Genomic DNA, 20,033 nt, shown 5'->3' on the forward strand with positions numbered 1-20,033 from the left:
GATGGGGAATGTCTTCTTGACAAAGTCTCTAATCTGGTAAAAGTGAAAGAGGTGTGACTTCAGCAAACCATAATGGGAAGAGAGCTCTGTGAAGGACGCAAATATGCCATCCTTGTATAGGTCCTTGACGCTGACGATGCCATTACTGCCCAGGCCCTAAATGCCAGGTCTGAACTTGAAGGTGTAACTGCATGGTTTTTAAGCAGTGGGGTCAAGACCGAAGCCAAAGTTTTTCCTAACCTGACTCCAGATCTTGAGCGACAGGGATAAAATCAGGCATGTGCCCCCAGATATTGAAGGCATCACAGAAAATTTGAAATGTATCTTTCTTCAAATACTGTACCTTTTTTACAGCCTGTCAGATGAACAACCGTTTCATCTCTGCTGAGGTTGTTCCAAACCCGACCGTGTAAACGGATGGTAACATTTGGAACACTTGGTTTGTCGTCAGTTTTTCTTCCAGCCGGTGACTGCATGTTTGTTGTTGATCTGCTCAGGGACTGACTGTGGCCTCTGGTCTGTATCAGTGAATAACCATCCAAACTCCTAAGGAAATCTCCATCTCCCTCAGAGAAGCAGCTGATGTCCATTTGATCTAGTGACAAACACATCTGAGACACATCTGGCTTTGACACCGGATTTGTATAGTATTATGTTTTGAAATTGATCTCACTTTTTCAAAAATAAATTTGATTCCATCCGCGCACCACTAGAGAGCTCACGTACCCCCAGTGGTACTTGTACCACAGTTTGAGAACCAGTGGTTTAGAGTATTTGAATTATTGTCAATGGAAAAAAAAAAACGTAAACCCTTGAGTGTGTTATTGGTAGACTGATTACTGATTAACTTTTTTTTTTTTAGAATGAATGTTTTATCTTGTACAGGGTGTGCTTGGTGAGGTGTCAGACCGCTCCCTTTTATTCCGTTGCAGTTTAAAAAGAAGTCTGTATGATTTTGACGGTGGAGGGGACAGTTGTGATTCTAATATGAATGATTACGATAAGACTACTGCTTTTCTTGGTCAGTGGGGACGCTTCCAACAGATTGTCTTCTTCCTGCTCTGTGCCAGCATTGTGCCCAATGGATTTGCTGCTTTCTCTGTTGTCTTCTTGACTGACATTCCCAGTCACCACTGCCTGGTTCCTGAGGTTAACCTGACACAAGATTGGCGCAATGCTATCATACCGATAGAGGTAATGAAGTTCTTAAATTCTGATAGTGAAAACGAGTCATTTCTAGGGGGTTGCGATGCAAAAAAAAATTTCACTGATTTACAGACGGCTCTCTCCAAAAGTTATTTATAATTATGCATTGAATCTATGCCGTATGTATGTAGGTACGAGAAGATGCGGTCCCATACCTGATACGTACCCAACGGCAAGATTTCTTTATACAGTACGGAACCATACACAAGGCATAGATTCATTGGAAAAGTTTGTCATTGTGACTGTTAGGTGGTGCATGGGAAACAGAGGTTGAAGAGATGCAGCAGATACAGGCTGGATGTGGTCAGAAATCTCTCTGCTCAGGGATTATTTCCTGACAGGGATGTCAACCTCACCGACCTGGAGCAGGAGAGCTGTGTAAATGGGTGGAGCTACAGCAGAGACATCTACCAATCCACCATAGTCTCTGAGGTGAGTGTGTACATGATGATGATGATGATACATTTTATTTAATGGCGCCTTTCAAAAAAACTCAAGTTCACCTTACATCAAATTATATCAGTAATAAGTAGCAAAGCAGAGAGTTAAGGTTGATGTAAAATAAGATGCAGTTGTTGCAGTTAACATAAGCTTGTTTAAAAAGATTAAGAGCAGTTTTGAATTATTTCATGGAGTCCTGTATGCGGATGTGAGGGGGTAGTGAATTCCCAAGTTGAGGTGCAGCGTGGCAGAAGGCACCGGCACCCGTTGTGCATAATCTACTATGCTAGGTCTACTAAAATTAAAGTATTTGTTGGTATAGTTTAAGCTGTAGTATAGAGGTCACAACAGTAATAGTATCTGAACTATAATTAGTCATTAATCTTCACTAGAACACACTGTACACAAGAGAAATAATTGTCCACCCATTGATACTCCAGTTTGACCTAGTGTGCAGTGATCAGTGGAAGCAGCCGTTCACTTCCACAGTTTACTTCCTGGGAATTCTTATTGGAGCCTTCATCTCAGGACAGCTCTCAGACAGGTACTAAAAACAGTCTCGCAATTAAATTATAAACACGCTTTATTCTTAGAAAATGTTTAATTCTTCTGCCTAAAGAAAATACTGCAACAAAAATATTCAATAATCGGTTCAAACTAATATAATTTTTAGCAATATGTACTCTTTCAAGATATTTTAATCTTATTTTTATTTGCTCTTATTTTATTGTTTGACTTCTCACTCTAGGTTTGGAAGAAAGCCTGTTTTCTTTGCCACCTTGGCAGTTCAGACATTTTTTTCATTTGTTACAATCTTTTCACCTTCTTGGACGGTGTTCTTCATCCTCTTCTTCACCAGTGGTTTGGGACAGTACTCAAACTATGTCACTGCTTTTGTGCTGGGTAAATGTGAACATGTTATGCTCTGCTGTAACAACAAATAATACTTTTATATAGTATTGAGTGATTTTGAATAATATACATGTATTGTTGATATCTTCACTTATTACCTGCACTTCTGTCATGCATTTATCTCTCTCTCTTTGTGCAGGCACTGAAATCTTGACTGGCAATGTGCGGGTCATGTTCTCGTCTTTGGGTGTTAGTCTGGGCTTTGCCGTTGGCTACATGACACTGCCTCTCTTGGCTTACTTTTTAAGGGACTGGAAATCTCTCCAGTTGGCTATCTCTCTGCCCGGCCTGCTCTACTTCCCTCTCTGGTGGTAGGTTGTACTCATAACGAGACAATGTATTAATGGTAAGTTTAGCTTACCGTGAAACCTTAAGTGTCATGATTTTGCTCTTGTCAGGAGACAAAAATAATAATTTAACTTTTAGAAATATTTAACTTGCAGTAACCCTGTTTGTTGCTTTGTTTTTAAGCCCCTATGATCCAGCCTGAACCTTTCTGTTTCCCTTTTAAATACGGAGGCAGGTTCATCCCAGAGTCCCCTCTGTGGTTGCTCTCTCAGGGGAGAGTGGAAGAGGTTGAGACCATAGTGAGAAAGGCTGCTAAGATGAACAAGGTTGAGGCTCCACAGGTCATCTTTGACGATTACAGTGTACATGTAAGTCTGTCTTGACTTAAATCATGCAGGACCAGACACAGGAGCCAATGTGTGTGCTTGAGGACACACATTGTTAGTACAATTCACCACATAGGGAGGATGTACAAATTACATGGTAATTCTTTCAGCAGATGTTGAGATATTTCATTCTGGGCCAAAGTGGTGGACGGTGAGACCTACCAGTCAAAATACAACAAACTGCTGGTAAGACTGAGATTTGTCTGTTGCAGGCTGATGAGACAAATGCACACCCTAAGCAACACCACAATGTCTTCAATCTGCTGAGGACAAAAAACATCAGAAACATGACTTTCATTCTGTGCCTGGTGTGGTGAGTCTCCAGTCTCAGCATTTCAATCACCAAAGACATCAACACAAACAATTAGATATTAGGCATTATTAAGTACAGTTGCTCAAATACCTTAGCATAATTAGTTTCAGTACAATAACACTACACAAAGCAGTCTAAAACCAATCCGCCTGATTATGCGTTCATCCATCCATGCATCGTCAACCACTTATCCGGGGTCGGGTCGTGGGGGCAGCAGCTCCAGCAGGGGACCCCAGACTTCCCTTTTCCGAACCACATAAGTCAGCTCTGACTGGGGGATCCCGAGGCGTTCCCGGCCAGGGTGGAGAGATAGATAGATAGATAGATAGATAGATATATATATATATATATATATATATATATATATATATATATATATATATATATATATATATATATATATATATATATATATATAATCCCTCCACCTAGTCCTGGGTCTTCCCCGAGACCTTCTCCCAGCTGGACGTGCCTGGACCACCTCCCTAGGGAGGCGCCCAGGGGACATCCTTACCAGATGCCTGAACCACCTCAACTGGCTCCTTTTGACACAAAGGAACAGCAGCTCTACTCCGAGCTCCTCACGGATGACTGAGCTTCTCAAGTTATCTCTAAGTGAGACGCCAGCATTTAACAAACACAATTTGTGTTCATGGGGAGAAGCCAGTGAGGGTTCTTGTCCTTTTCATTGCACTCAACCTCCTCCTATTGGTCCCAAACGTCCCAGTGAAGCTCCTCACTGGTAGGTGAAGGGAGTGTTAGACAGTGATGCATTACTATGTAACATAATAATAATAATAATAATAATAATACATTTTATTTATGGGCGCCTTTCATAGCACTCAAGGTCACATTACAGTTTAAAACAAGCAAAAATACAGTTAAAAGGCAAATAGAATTAAAACAAACGCATTTAAAAGATTGAGATAGAAAAATTTAAATAAAGCAATCAATCCATTATTTTGATGGAGCGTGTATCATGTGGGGTAGGCCTTTCGGAAAAGGTGGGTTTTGAGGGAGGTTTTAAATGTGGGTAGAGACTGTGGTACGGATGGTGTAGATAGCGGGAGGGCGTTCCAAAGGCGAGGAGCCGAATGGCTGAAGGCTCTAAACCCCATTGTGGACAGGCGGGCAGAAGGAGTGGAAAGCAGTGAGGAAGTGTAGGTGCTGAAGGAGATCAGATAGGTATGGAGGAGCGAGATTATGGAGGGCTTTGAAAGTGAGAAGAAGAATCTTAGTCAATACGGTATTGGACAGGGAGCCTGTGCAGTTGTTTAAGGAGTGGAGTAACGTGTTCAGTTGTTGGGGTTCTGGTGATAATACGGGCAGCTGAGTTTTGGACCAGTTGGAGTTTATGGATGGACTTGTAGGGTAAACCAAAGAGGAGGAAGTTACAATAATCAATACGGGAAAAGACAAGAGCGTGGATGAGAGTAGCAGTATTATTGGGTGTAGGTGATGGACGAAGACTGTGTATGGTGGGTAAGTGAAAGTAGGCAGACCGGGTGAGATTATTGATGTTTTTAAAAAGAAAGTGTGCTATCAAGGATGAAAACGAGGCTCTTGACATGAGTGACACATCGCTTTGGATAAAAGTGTCAGCGAAATTAATGTAATAACATTAAATGCAGTTAATTTCTTTGAGGATTTCCATTCAAAAATCACTGTTGTCTGTGACTCTTTCTTCCCAGGTTCACTCTGAGTACTGGATACTCGGTCCTGTCCTTGAACACCTCCCGACTTGACTCTAACTCCTATCTCAGCTGCTTCCTCTCAGCAGCTGTAGAAGTACCAGCATACATTTCCAGTTGGCTGGCTCTGAGATACCTTCCACGACGACTGTCTACCATCTGTGTCTTGCTCCTTGGAGGAGTATCACTGTACTTCATTCAACTGGTGCCTGAAAGTAAGCTGTGTCATGACATGGTGCATCACGGGGACGGTCATATTTCTTAGCAAATATTTTTAAGCCTAGATACCCTGGCAGGCGCAAAGGTCATGAAATTAACACCCGGCCACCCGCCAAATGCGGGTGAATTTTGCAATTGGCGGGTAACACTGTCAATCGGGTAACCAATGAGAATTGAGTGATTCAGATGCGTAACTATCGGTAAGCAGGGTACGCGGTTGCTTACGGGGTCCAATTAGGGGCCCGCATCACAGGAAGACATTGATTGACAGCCGGGGCTCCCTATCGCGCAGCCACTGACCAAGCGGGAGGGAGAACGGGTCAAGTTAATTTCCTTGTTTCTGTTATGAAGACGAGACGTGTGTGTGACTCGAACATCTCACATTTACCAACAAAACATACAGCGAAAGACCGTGCAACACATTTCAGACCGTCCTGATGTTACATGTATAGGCTACATTGTAACATCAATGTACGCTGTAACGATTTTTCACTCTTAAGTCTGTGAAAGTTACTGCTGTTTCATCTTGTCAGCTGTCTGCAGCGGACGGGCCTGTTGCTCCGTTTCCCCCGCGACTGACGCGCGGCGCGCACACACAAACACACACACAAACACACACACAAACACACACACGGTGGATGCAGGAAAAAACGCAGATGAGACCTACAGGATGACCTAAATTGAAGACAGCTACTTTATTGTAAGTGTAATGATAAGTTAAAGTCCAATAAGTACTTTATTAAATGTGTGTCCCAGCCCAGGATAGGAAATGAACTAACAATGTAAGATCAACAAGCCACTGACAGATATGGTCATATTTGATTCATTCAATAAATTATTTTGTGTCTTAAATCCCCCAGCCATTTTCATATTATACCATCATCATCATCCTGAGCCTTTTTGGTAAGGTTCCTCGGAAATCTCAGCCCAGAGTAATTAATTAATTAATTAATAGTACTAATTAATATTCTCCCCAAAACAAGTTTCCTTTTTATTTATTTTTTATTTTTAAGAACTATACAAAAAAAGTTGCAACTTTTTTGCAACAATTCATGTGTTATGGTCCACATTCACCAGTGTTTTGTTGTTGTGGTGCACGTAGGCTACTCCTGTCATTTCATCTCTTATATACAGTGGCGTAACGAGCCAACACCAGACCCCTATGCAGTATTATCAAGGCTGGCCACCCTACTACAGCACGTGATGACGGCGCAATGTCCATGAGTAGGCTACCATGAATAGGACAGGATCATAGAGACACCAAGTCCTGTTTTTTTTTTTTTTTTTTTTTTTTCACCTTTTATGAGGCAAAAAAAAAAAAAACTGGCTGGTAAAAAGTCACTGTGACATGTGACTGCCTGTAATGCACAATCTTAATACCAAGGAAAACGTTTAACTACAACAATATTATATTCAAAATTTGACTGCTTTAATAACTACATAACACAATACTTGTACTTTAACTTTTAGTACTTGAGTAGTATATTTTAAAATAAACTACTAGCAGTACTTGAGTACAAAAAATGTTGAATACTTTAGTACTTCCACTTAAGTGGGGTGCTTAAAGAGAACTTCAACTTCTACTCAAGTCACTTTTTTGATAGAGCACTTGTACTTTTACTCAAGTATGGGTCTCTAGTACTTTATACACCTCTGACCATTTCTACACTGTCCTCAAGTAAATGTGAAAATGCCAAAGAAATCTCTTTACAAAATGTATGTGTGTGTATATATATATAATATACAATACATGCCTTAAACGCCTGTTTGAAGGGGCTCCTATAGGGACAGACATCTTTTTTGTTCCATTATGTTCTTAGACAAACCATTTCTTACGTTTCAGCTTTATCAGATCTGTCTGTTGCTCTGGAGATGTTGGGTAAATTTGGTATCTCCACCGGTACAGCCCTGATGTTTGTCTACACAGCAGAGCTTTATCCAACAGTGCTCAGGAGCACAGCGACCGGGACATGCAGTACTGTTTCCAATTTGGGAAGCTGCATTGCACCTTCTTTGATACATCTGAGTGAGTAAACAAAAGCAATTACTAACATTTGTTTAACCTGGATTTATCTTAGCACATTGACACATTTTAGTTCATAAAATCCCTTCTCCTTGGACAGGTGAATACTTTAAGTACCTGCCTTATATTACAATGGGGACTCTGGCTGTTATGTCTGCCTTTGCTGCTTTCTTCCTGCCAGAGAGTTTTGGACGACCTCTTCCTCAAACTATTCAACAGATGCAGAGGTAGGTTCCTTAAGGAATGGATACATCTTTGTAAACTAACTATTAATACCTAATAACTACCTGATACTGGTTTTTCAGACAAGAAAATAGAAACAAAAAATTCAAATTAGTCTTTTAATATAACAGCCAAAACTGATTACCCCCCCATCATCATCATGACTCTAAAAGGATGTGATGATTTTGCTTCACCCCCCTTGTAGTGAACACACCTATTCATGACAATGATAGTGAAGTTGAAAGAAGTGAAAAAATATTCAACTGTTGCAGATGTTTGTTTTTTTTTGTCTTCTGTAAACCAAGTGGTTTGTTTGTTTGCCTTTTCTTCTAACAGCATGAAGTGTCCATTCATCCCAAGAAAAGATCATTCAAAACCTGTGGTGCTTTTCGAAAGTCAACTCTGATTGTCTAAAACATTACTTACACAAGCTATTAATAAATGTTGTACTATTTACTATCATACCTAATGTTTGCTGTTCTAACTATTCAACATTTTTATCAACATGTCAATCAGTACAAATGGATTTAATGATTTTACATGACCTGTTTGTAATAAGTGAAATTAAAAGAATCATATTTACATGTGTACTAAAACATTTTTGAGTAAATAAAATGTGGCCTGCCCTTTGTGAAAATGTTGTGTATACAAATATTCACTAGAAACTGAAATATGCATGTGTGTTGGATTTGAAGTAAAATATACAGTTATAAAATCAACCCTAAACAAGGATACCGGTTCAGATTAAATTGGTATCAGAATATTTCATTTGTTTCATGTATACGTATGTATGTTTTTAATGTTTAAGTACATTATTTTATCTTTTACAGTGAACAGCAGTATTATGCAAGTATGGTATCAATTGCATTGACACTGAGCATGTGTAATGCACAGGCTTTTTATACTTTTCATTTTACAGTTTTTTTTAATGCTGTTGCAGAGAAAACATTACTGCAGTTTTGGAGATATTTTAAAAGCACACATATTGTTTGATGCTACTGTGTAAGTCACATACTTTCACAATTCCAGTGACAAAATAACAATTTATTTTAGTTATTCCTGACAAATGTCCATTTACCGGAAAAATGGACAGTGACATAATGATTGTCCAGTTGATCACTCAACCCAGATATCAGTGCAGCTCCTTGTTCAAGGGTCAACCGGAGACTTTCTTTCAGCAGTGTGTTCCTGTTCTTCAGTGTGTGTGGGTGTATAAGGTGTCTTCTGACAACATCTAGAGTAGAAAAACACGGTAATACAGTTACAGTATGAGTCACAGATACAGAACAATCCTCTCCAGACTGTGTGTGTTCTATATCTATATAGAGAGATAGATATATCTATGCTTACCCTTCACTACCCACTTCAAACAGTTTTGTTCAAATTGTACTGAGTCAGGGTGGCTGTCTGACAGAGGTATAGACTGTCGTTGAATCTGGGCTAGTGCGGTAAAGCCAAGTACTGTTCAACACTGACAGTTACAAAGTTCAAATTCCATAAAAAGTCATATATCTATTGAGTCTAATATTGATAGTTGTGCCATGTACTCAAATCTGCGAACAGTTTGAAATTTTTGGGAAATACGCTTATTCACTTTCTGGTGGAATAAGCTCTCAGCGCAGAAGTGAAGAAGCCCATTTCCAAAATGTCAAACTATTCCAAGTTCAATTGGGTTTGTTATAGTGTGTTGTTTGCCTTAACTAGTTACACATAATTGTGGCTATGTGGTGGGATTATATATTTCATAGTAGCTGAAAGAAATGGCCATGGTGAGTGAAAGCATGTGTGCTGATATGAAGTAGAGTTGAGCTCAGTTTAGCTGGACTGGAAAACAGTCAAAGGGCAAATGTTGTGCCTGCATGTGAACATAGTGTACAGTCAAGTTAATCATTTTAAATCTGGCACTTGTACAACAAATGAATCAGACCTAAGTATGTTATAAGAGTATTTGTAAAAACATAAATAAATAAAAAAGCATTTTTGTCCTGCTTTACATTTATTTATTTATTTGCCAGACACTTTGTCCAAAGCACCATACGAATAAGGAACATGGTGTAGTTTTTTCTATTGCGTAATAAATAATTTAAAACTAGTGTGAAATAACTGTGAAAAATGAAAAAAGGGCATTGTGATGAGCTAAAGACTTACTGAAACGGAGTTTAAAAAATGAAAACTACAAAAAAATATATATTAATGAATCTATAATGCTATATGCTGGTCTCTGGGAGACTTCATGACAGGGAGGTGTAGTCTTACCCGGGGAAGTTTTGCATGTGAGAAATGGTGTCAGGCAGAGGCATTCCATAGCTCTCAGGCAGCAGGAGACTCAGCAACCCTGACAGAGCTGTAATGCTTCCCATGAGGATGTAAGGCAGTGAAATGGAATAGCTTCCTGCGGCAACACATCAAAGGATACTGAAAAACAACTCTGGTCAAAACAGTTAAAAACAAAGACAAAAGGTGGAGAGACTTAGGTACTTTGATATGTCTGCATCAGTAGTTTAAATCTAATCCGCTAAATCTAAAAAAGAAACTTCTAAATTTTAACTGAAAGCTTTGGGTTTTCAGCAGACTCATCTATCTGATCTGAGTGCTAATCAAGCCTGCTTTTATGTTTTTGTTCTAGTGGCTTTTGTTCTTGTTGGTTTGTTTCTGTAGAAACACCAGCTTCTCGTTAACCTCGTGTTTCTTACAGTGTTAGTGGAAGTCAGTTGGGAAAGAAACCGCTTTTCTTACAGGTGCATCCAAATAATTCCATTCACGTCCATGCATGGGGAAAGTTAAGTAGGGTAAATTCAGATAAAACAGCTCTTTTCAACCAAAAAGTGAGTGGTGGCGGGAGATAAACTGACTGCAGAGGTGAGAGCATTCTTACTTAAGTAAATGAAGTATGGGGCAATAATGCTGCCTATTCTGGAGGCCATGGAGCAGGTGCCCACAGCCGTGTTCCTCACTACGGTTGGGTAGAGTTCCGCTGTGTATGCGTACACAATAGAAAATGCTGTCGTCACTGCAAACTTTCCCATCATCTCCAGTGTTATGGCGAGATAAATCAGGTCTAGAGGGGAGAAGGCAATACATTGTTACATGTGAGTTGATTTAAATAAGCTGAACATTCAAACTAATTCTCTTCAAGGGTAAACATGTCTCTGTGTTAGCATGTGAGCAAGTAAACAAAAATGTGCATCTGAACATACTATATATAATGAATGATCTTACATAAACAAACTAACAAGAGAATGGCAGAAATCAAGGCTATCTTTGTTAAAAGGTTGCTCATACTTGCTGGTATGAGCTGTATGAAGAGTAGAAACAATCCTCCCATGAAGAGGGTTAAGGAAAGACTCCGTCGTCTGGAAGACCAGCGAAACAGAGCCCATGACAAAGCGTAGGCTGGCATCTCTACCACAGCCGACAGGAAACAGTTGAAGTATGCGTTACCGTGAAGGTTTGCGGTGTTCAGGGAAAGAGCAAAGTAGGCAATGGTCACGGTGTTCCTGTGGAGATAGTTGTTAAGCATTAATATCAATCTATGGCATGACACTACAGTGTAGTCAGGAACCTAATGAAACTAGTTTTATCAGTGTTTCTTGTCTAGAAACTAATATTGTACGGTAAATATATGCATAGGCTAATTATAAAATTAGGGTGAATCAAAAGTTGTAGAGGAATAGAAGGACTTTCACACCTGGGCCTAACTGGATTTTAAAGTGTGTGAAAAAAGATCAATGGTTCACTTATAAAGTAGTTTTTAGCTGCAGAAGGCAGTTGTTTTCAAGTAAAAAGCTAAAAAGTAAAAGAACACTGTATACTAACCAAAAAGTTGGGCACTAGCTTTTGAACATAGTGGAGCATATAGCAGCTAAAAAGACAGATATTTCCTGAGGAGTTAGTGGAGAAAATAACTAAAAGGAGAGTAAATATTGGACTTACATTCATCAAGTGGCCAGAATCTACTCTAAACAACTGGCCAAAAATAGTTTTGGAAATGTAACCGCATAAATGAATGCAATAATTGTGTACTGTCCATCAGTGCAGGTTTTTTTTTTTTTTATAAATATTTGTGGTGACAAACATTAGATCAGAAAAACTTGCATTGGCTTTTGCATCTTTGATTATTTTTTTTGACTGTATAAAGTTTGAGTTCTTCAACTGTAGAAGCCTATCCACCTGCTATGATTAGCTCCCAACTTTTTTCTCTGTAAGCCTAAATAGAACTCTTTCTAAATCAAGAAAAAAATCTGTTTTCAGATTCAGCGAGGAAGTGAGCACAGGAAAAATAAAGGCATACTGTGCAATTACATAAACCTGATTTTGATCTTAGTTGCAGGCTTCACAGCACCTGACAGGTCATTATTTGTTGTTAGTTAAATGGGCTGACATGTAGTGGAGGTGATGCATGAACTGGCTGAAACTGTGTGCGCATGTATGTGTTTGAAACAGCGTGTGTTCAGTCTACATGTGTGTGCTAAGGTGTGTGTATTTGTGCATTCAGGGTCACTGTACTAAATGTGGAGGTCAGGTGGGACAGCAGGGACTCACCAGACCAGCCACAGCGTGACAGAGATCCAGCGGATGTTTCGAGAACGAAGCAGGTCACAGATGTTGTGGGCCTTCCTCTTCTCACATTGAAGTTCTTTCTGTGGGGCAGCAAAGCCCGTGGAACAACAAACACTTAGCAAGCACAGCCATCAGTCTAGAAATAATCTTGTTAGGGAGATGGTTGTGATGCATGACTACTTGCTGAGGGAACACATGCATGTGCACGTGTTCACATATGTAGTACCCAACAGTCAGGATCAGGGATAATGGAGGCAAAAGTTCAATGTGCAATGAAAAACTGAGGGGGCAAATATGATTGTAGTAATTAGGAACAGAGGTTGAGCAACCACTGAGTTCTCTGCTTTATTTTTACACTTTAAAATGTCCTGCTGGGTAGCTTTGGTCACAGTCCTTAAAAAAAACAAATCAAAGGGATTGTTTGTTGAAATTGCTATCTAACTATATATCTATCTATCTATCTATCTATCTATCTATCTCTTAAGAGAAGAGCTCATAGTACCTTATTGCCTCACTAGAGCACTGCGCTCCCAGAATGCAGAGTTACTAGTTGTTCCTAGAGTCATATAATCAATGGTATAATCAAATTAGAGGGAGGCAGGCCAGTACAGCCCGATCCGGCGGGGGAGAGTTCCAGCCCGACCAGGCTCCTCTCCTTAACCTGTCTCTCTTAATTATGCTGTTATAGTTTTAGACTGCTAAGGGACTTCCTTTGACACACTAGGCTTCTCTCTCCTCTCTCTTTCCATCTGTGTGCATCCATGTCCCAGAAATGCTTGTTACTAACCTAGCTCTGGGGAGCTTATTCCCCGGAGTCCTTCTGTTTTTTTTCGCCCAGCATGTTTTCCTTGGATTAGGGTGCTGCGCACCCTACTATGCCCTGTTACACCCTGCTACGCTCTGCAGTGCCCTGCAGTGCCCTGCTACGTCCTGCTATGCTCTGCTATGCCCTTCTACGTCCTGTAACACCCTGCAGTGCCCCGCTATGCCATGAACACACCTTCAACCGGCCCCGTCAGACACCACCTACCAAGAGCCTTGGTCTTTCAGAGGTTTCTCCCTAAAAGGAAGTTTTTCTCACCACCAAGGTTTCTTCCAAAAAGGGAGTTTTTCCTCGCCACTGTCGCACTAAAATGCTTGCTCTTGGGGGAATTACCGGAATCGTTGTGTCTTTGTATATTATAGAGTGTGGTCTAGACATACTCTATCTGTAAAGTGTCTTGAGATAACTCCTGTTATGATTTGATACTATAAATAAAATTGAATTAAATATTGTAATCAGAATCAGCCTCAAAAATCCATTATCGGCCAGTCTGTAATTATCCCTTAATCCCATTCATATTTTGTTGGTCGTTTATTAGAGGTGCTACTATTGGCAGTGTTATCATATTATATTTATAAGATGTGCCCACTTTCACATGTAATTTTTGCAATTTCTTCTTGAATTGTCCAGTTCCTACATTTTCAATATCCAATAGCTCCACAAAACGTTAAGTTGGAGTTAAACATACATAAAAACCTATACAAATATACTATAAAGCAATATAACTATCATTACAAGAAACAAGAGCTCTGGGTACATAAATAAGTAATTTCACCACAGTGGTGTTCACTTTGTAATTGAGGGAGATGTCATTCAATCATAAAAAAGGAGTTAAAAGTTGGCTTTTCTGCAAATTATTGTTTAAGTACTACAGGGTAAATTATTGCAAAGTCTCTGCCAGACAAGTGTTCACTCGTGAGCAGTAAATTATTACATCACACTGAGCAGTGAACCCTAAAAGGTGTCCTAAATCTTTAAGGTAAATGTGACAAAAGAAAATGTATTAGCAGGGAAATGGCTATGAACTGGTTTATGGCTTATATAAGGGTTATAGGGTTAAAGAAGTGTTTTCTCAAGAAACAAGACCCATTCATTGTCATTGACTTTGGTTCAATTCTGACTATTCTAGTACAATGATGGTTACTGAAATGAACAAGTAATGTCATATTTCGTATTCTCCTTAATTCAATAAACTTAAATGATAACTCTTCCTCAGCCTGTCAGCACAGCTTGATAAAACTGAACTTGTATTTAAATATTTACTTTATTCACTCTACATTACCCAGCATCTAAGCTTTGTCTGTATTTTCATAGAGCAAGAGTGCTGTGGGACCTGCCGGAAATCACCTTCAAGCAGGTGCGGTCAAACCCAGTTTCAAGAGAAGGCAAGTAACATTTACGCTCAAGTCGTATTACAAGAAATACTGACAAAGAGAGGCACATTTGTCTTGCTTAAAATAGGCCATGATGTTAATAGTGTAAAATACTATAATAATTCCTTGATAATCTAAACTCTGAGAAACAGTTACTTGAAGCTATCTGGAAAGACAGATTTTACAGTTTTAGTCGTGTGAGAGAAAATTCAGATTGGACAGATGGTTTAGCTAGCTGTTTTAATTTACCCTGCAGAGATCTGAGCAGCAGTTAACCATAGTCCTCATAAATTGACCGGAGTTTAAAATTCCAACACAAAGAAAGCGGAAGGAAACGGACATCGGCCAAAAGACATGCATCCGACGGAATTTCCTGCGGGACCGGAACAATCCCGGAAGTGGAACGTCGTGGATGTAGACTACATCAACAACCTATGTACATATTAACTATATTGTACACCTACAGTACTTTTGATTACCAGGAAGATGTTCAGGACCTTAGTGTTTATGCACTTACATGAGCCATTGTTACAGTGAGATCTCACCTGCAATGGACTAAAGATCACTGGCGGAGGCTCGATTTTGTTCCTCTTAGCAGCATCTCTCACTATGGCCTCAGCCTCTTCCACTCTTCCCTGAGAGAGCAGCCACCGAGGAGACTCTGGGATGTACCTGCCTCAGAACACGACAGATAGAGAGAGACATATCTTCAATTCCCTGGAACAGATGAAAACATACTTCTTAGTAAAGGGCTTTTATTTTACCTTATTTTGAGCCCTATAATGCTCAAATGACAAACTAAACCTAACAAAAGCTGTAAACAATCACATATCAAAATATCCATCCATCCATTCATCCTCATCCGGTTATGCACGGTCGTGGGGGCAGCAGCTCCAGCAGGGGACCCCAAACTTCCCTTTCCCGAGCCACATTAGCCAGCTCTGACTGGGGGATCCCGCGGCATTCCCAGGCCAGGGTGGAGATATTATCTCTTCACCTAGTCCTGGGTCTTCCCCAAGGCCTTATCCCAGCTGGATGTGCCTGGAACACGTCCCTAGGGAGGAGCCCAGGGGACATCCTAACCAGATGCCCAAACCATCTCAACTGGCTACATTCGACGCAAAGGAGCAGCGTCTCTACTCCGAGTTCCTCACGGATGACTGAGCTTCTTACACTATTTCTAAGGGAGACGCCAGCCACCCTCCTAAGGAAATCCATTTTGGCCTCTTGTACCCTGGATCTCCTTCTTTCGGTCATGATCCAGCCTTCATGACCAAAGATGAGGGTAGGTAAAAAAACTGACCAGTAGATTTAGAGCTTTCCCTCCTGACTCAACTCTCTCTTTATGTCACAACGGTGCAGACTAATCAAAATAGATCCCGATTCATTTATTCTGTTCATCAAATCCTGATTAATTGACGAATTGTTTCAGCTCTAACAAAACAATCTATCTAGATCGTTATTTTAATGTATGGATTGATTGACGTGCCTGAATCTATCTACTGACAGCACTGCCACCAGGTACTCTATAAACACACACACACACACACACACACACCTACCTACCACCAGAGAGGCACATAGAGGAAGCCAGCCAGGGTCTGGCCTAGGAGAAGCATCCTCCAGTCTCTGATGAAATAAGCAAACAGCGGCAGCAGCATGTAGCCCGTACCAAAGAAAAGAGTCACACCCGCGGTGGAGAAAACCGTCCGAACACGTGGGCCCAATATCTCTGTTCCTTAGCACAAGAGAAAGGAGGGGGGGGAGACAAGGAATGAATGAACACATTCTTTAACATTATTATGAACAAGTTAGAGACCAAATACATCTGAGAATCAATGAGTAGAGGCGAACAAAAGTACCTAGCACAAACGCAGCCACATAATTGGAGATTAGTCCAAACCCAACAACAAAGAACATGGCGCAGAACATAGTCCAGGATGGAGAGAAGACCTGGATGAATGTGAACACTGTCTGGACTGCCATGGTAACAAACAACACTATTTTTCTCCCATACCTGAAAATGATACAAAGCACAGATAAACAACGAAGTAAGCATGCTGTGGAGATGGGAAGGTCAACCAACCTAATGGTTCCCTCTCACTGCTGAGGGAAACCTCGTTCCAGCAGCAAACCCACTGTACACTACCTGCCCAGCACCAGACTAACTGGTGAAGAAACTCACAAACATTTAGCAGCTAAAGAGCCAGATTTTTCTCAGGAGTTGGTTGGATGTGAGCAGGCTCACAACATTAGTATAGTCCTGGAACATTTTATGCTGCTACTTGTTTTTTTACTGGCACTTTACATCTCTTTCTCCATTTAAGGCCTAGTCAGACTAAGTACTGCACATAAATGTGTGAAATTGTGCTTTTTCCTGCAGTTCTACTTTGACTTCCACTGAAACAGTGGGCACTTGTACGGAGTAGCTTACCACATGCATGGACTTTTGGCACAGAGATGTATTGAGTGACGTACATTTAAAAAATCAATTAGAAAAAAAAACTTGAGTTTAACTTTAGTCATTAACCTGTCAGAGAACTGTCCCGAAACAAAGGAGCCAGTAAGAACACCACAGAAGTAGAGAGAGGAAGTCAGCGGGTTCTTCCACCTGTCATCACACACCAGGTCCCACTGCAAATATACACACACACACACACACACACACACACACACACACAAAACACACATGCTGTATGAAGATCCTTGTACATCAACTACACAAAAAGTGTCAAATCCAAAAGTTGCAATTTGTTAGCAAGAAAAACAGTCCAAACAATACAACAGCCTCAGTGCATTTGTAGCTTCTAACTTAATCTCTGTGGTTTGAAATTTAGTTTCTGTATTTGCTTTATTTTACTGTTTTATATTCTGTTATAAGAGTCATGTTAAGTTACTGCTGATGAAGACCCAACATTTTCTGATTTTGCTGCATCGTAAGAAAAGCTTTTAAAGGTCCAATGTGTAGGAATTTCTCCCATCTAGCGTTGAGATCGTATATCGCAATCAACTCTCTCACACCACGCAGTTCAAAGTACGTATTACAGCTACGGTAGCCTTCACGCTTCAAAAAGCCGGTCTCTTGCTCTTTTCAATATCCTTTTTCTTTTTCTGGGCAAAGAAGAAGGGAAATTTGGATTTTGAATACGTGTGGTCCTCCATGTTTCCTTCTTCAAACTTGCCGGGGCCGGGAAGCTACGATACCCATTAGCAGCATTAGCAGCACCTGTGAGTTTATCATGTGACAGCAAAAACGCGAAAGGCGGAGCAGTATGTCCTGTATGTCCCTTACTAGCTAACGTATTTCAAGATGTCGCATGAATATGGAGCGTCTAGCCCAGTTCATGTGAAAGCAAATTTCAAGACAAAGGAATACTTGGAATTGATGGTGGTGGTAAATATTCATGAAAAAGGACAAGTTTGTGAACCATTCCTCACTTTCAGCCGCTACTTTGACCACTCAGGCTCGCCAGTGTTCTGCCGAATATCTCCTCCCTTCCATTTTAGCAAACATTGCAGTTAAGTTAAGCCGACAAAAGGTGACAGTAAGCCAGGTACAGGGCACAGCGAGGTCACTGCTGTTGCAGTTAAATTTACAAAAAGGTGACTGTCCTGTGGCCCATACAGTTAAGTTCAAGCACCAAAACTTCTAGATTTTCGGCAAGACAGCGGAATAGAAACAACAACACATCACTAACAGTATGATAATAACATCAAAACAATATCTGGGACATGAGAATACTTTGAATGAGTGTATATCCGCTCACAGTAGGCGGTCCTTAATATAGCTCAGGACATAGGCTAATGCAGTAGGCTACACACTGCTATAAGAATTTGGCCACAATTTGCTACACACACACACGCACGCACGCACGCACGCACGCGCGCACGCACGGTAAGAACAATACCAGCGTAGCTGTGGCGCAAACCTTGAGAGAAAGCATTCCAGAGAATTAGAGCCATACTGAACACTAATATTCATTCTCCCCCATCACGAAAACAGTTGCAGCCTTCAATCACTTTAGTAGCAGCGCAGGTACACAAACCTCAGATATGATGGTAGAAATGTACATGCTCTGGTCGTACTCCCACCCATCCAAACAGCTTTCTGTTGGCACATTAGACAGGTTAACGTCAACGCCGGGCAGCAAGCCTCTGTCCGAGAAACTGAGGACATCTTCAAGTTTGTATCTGGCGCACTTGCTGGGCACCAACGCGTCGCTGTGGCTCTCCTCCTCCAGCGGGATGCTGCTGTTTCTCCATGCGGCGGTTAGGTTGACGTCCGCGGGAATGAGGCAGCGGTGGGGCGGCGTGTCGGCGACAAACACGATCGACATACCCATGAAACCGTTCGGTACGATGCTCAGACAGAGGAGGAAAAACACCTGCTGCTGGAAACGTCCCCATTCCCCTAGAAAGGCGGTTGCATCTTCATAGTCGTTCATGTTGTTTGTGGTTGCAGAGCGTGGAGCAAGTTTAAAGCAAGTTAAAAGCAGACACGGATGGAAGACTTTGCAGTTCAGTGGTTTTGTTTCAGCTACTAAACCATCCCACCTACCACCCGCTGTATTTACTTTCAGCTGCGGTTGTCCTAAATGATGATTAACCACAGTAAAATGTGTGTGTGTGTGTGTGTGTGTGTGTGTGTGTGTGTGTGTGTGTGTGTGTGTGTGTGTGTTTATATACAGACAGTACATATATATATATATATATATATATATATATATATATATATATATATATATATATATATATATATAGATAGATAAAGATATAGATATATATAAATATATACAGTATATATATATAGATATATATAGATATGTATGTATATACATATGTATGTATGTATATATATATGTATGTATACATACATATATCTACAGTATATGTATATATGTGTGTGTATATATGTGTGTATATGTATGTATGTATATACATGTGTGTGTATACTGTATATATATATACATGTATGTGTGTATATATGTATATACATGTGTGTGTATATGTATCCGTATGATTAAAACTTGGAATATAGCTTTCATCAGAATCCACATACTTCATAAACATTAGGGTGGGGCAGCCATACTGTATTACATTCAGTGTGGCTTATATTAGTGATCTCTTCGCTAATAATGCATGTGGAAGCAACATTACAGCTCCCCTAAATTTTTTTCCTCCACCACTGAATTCCAAATTATAAAATAAATAGAAATGTATGAATTACCTATGAATTGGGATGAGATTGTTTATCTACCGTCAGTCACACAAAATTAAACCAATCAGTGGTATCACGTTTTTAAGTACCAGCTGATCCAGTGTTGGAAAAGTCCATCATTACAATATGTGCAAAGCAGAAGCAGACATGCTCTTTCCTCCCCACACTACCAGTAACTTATGAGTTTCACATTCCCTACTTTGTAACCTACTTGCCTCATGTGCACTCTGTACCCTTGTATCACCGTGATGACAGCTATTATGGTTTATTTGGTCCGAGGTCCGAATAGAAAGCACTTCCCTATGTCACAACTCCTTAAAAGTCTCAAGCTGAACAAGACAGAGGCAGTTTGAATTTC

General features: G+C 40.4%; 2 protein-coding genes across 3 annotated transcripts; one reads left to right on the forward strand and one right to left on the reverse strand.

Moving 5' to 3' along the window:
• Positions 1-987: 987 nt before the first annotated feature.
• Positions 988-9,606, forward strand: LOC114566518 (solute carrier family 22 member 5). The gene is made up of 11 exons (XM_028595043.1): positions 988-1,194; positions 1,456-1,638; positions 2,088-2,191; positions 2,396-2,550; positions 2,699-2,870; positions 3,083-3,215; positions 3,446-3,546; positions 5,238-5,452; positions 7,300-7,482; positions 7,580-7,706; positions 8,038-9,606. Exons 1-11 carry the CDS (start codon positions 988-990, stop codon positions 8,105-8,107), a joined length of 1,650 nt encoding a protein of 549 aa, XP_028450844.1. The 3' UTR covers positions 8,108-9,606.
• slc22a21 (solute carrier family 22 member 21) lies at positions 8,725-19,037 on the reverse strand. 2 transcript variants are annotated; one of them, XM_028595041.1, is made up of 10 exons: positions 18,504-19,037; positions 16,988-17,091; positions 16,320-16,474; positions 16,024-16,195; positions 15,003-15,129; positions 12,244-12,341; positions 10,984-11,198; positions 10,577-10,759; positions 9,958-10,093; positions 8,725-8,935 (listed from the first exon to the last, which is right to left on the reverse strand). In XM_028595041.1, exons 1-10 carry the CDS (start codon positions 18,900-18,902, stop codon positions 8,851-8,853), a joined length of 1,674 nt encoding a protein of 557 aa, XP_028450842.1. In that variant the 5' UTR covers positions 18,903-19,037; the 3' UTR covers positions 8,725-8,850. The 2 variants fall into 2 exon arrangements, with proteins under 2 accessions (XP_028450842.1, XP_028450843.1); XM_028595042.1 differs by lacking the exon at positions 8,725-8,935 and having other exon boundaries at positions 10,048-10,129.
• Between the last annotated feature and the right edge of the window lie 996 nt (positions 19,038-20,033).

This window comes from Perca flavescens, chromosome 13 (assembly GCF_004354835.1).
Source record: "Perca flavescens isolate YP-PL-M2 chromosome 13, PFLA_1.0, whole genome shotgun sequence".
Lineage (NCBI taxonomy): Eukaryota > Metazoa > Chordata > Actinopteri > Perciformes > Percidae > Perca > Perca flavescens.

Bases quoted from the DNA above. Each gene is read 5' to 3' on its own strand.
- LOC114566518 (XM_028595043.1), top strand. From the start codon at position 988: ATGAATGATTACGATAAGACTACTGCTTTTCTTGGTCAGTGGGGACGC. The intron at 2,192-2,395 runs GTACTAAAAACA...TTCTCACTCTAG, and splicing joins TCAGGACAGCTCTCAGACAG to GTTTGGAAGAAAGCCTGTTT. The intron at 5,453-7,299 runs GTAAGCTGTGTC...CTTACGTTTCAG, and splicing joins CATTCAACTGGTGCCTGAAA to CTTTATCAGATCTGTCTGTT.
- slc22a21 (XM_028595041.1), bottom strand. From the start codon at position 18,902: ATGAACGACTATGAAGATGCAACCGCCTTTCTAGGGGAATGGGGACGT. The intron at 16,196-16,319 runs GTACTTTTGTTC...TCTTGTGCTAAG, and splicing joins TGTGGCTGCGTTTGTGCTAG to GAACAGAGATATTGGGCCCA. The intron at 12,342-15,002 runs GTGAGATCTCAC...GCTGCCCCACAG, and splicing joins TGATCTTTAGTCCATTGCAG to AAAGAACTTCAATGTGAGAA.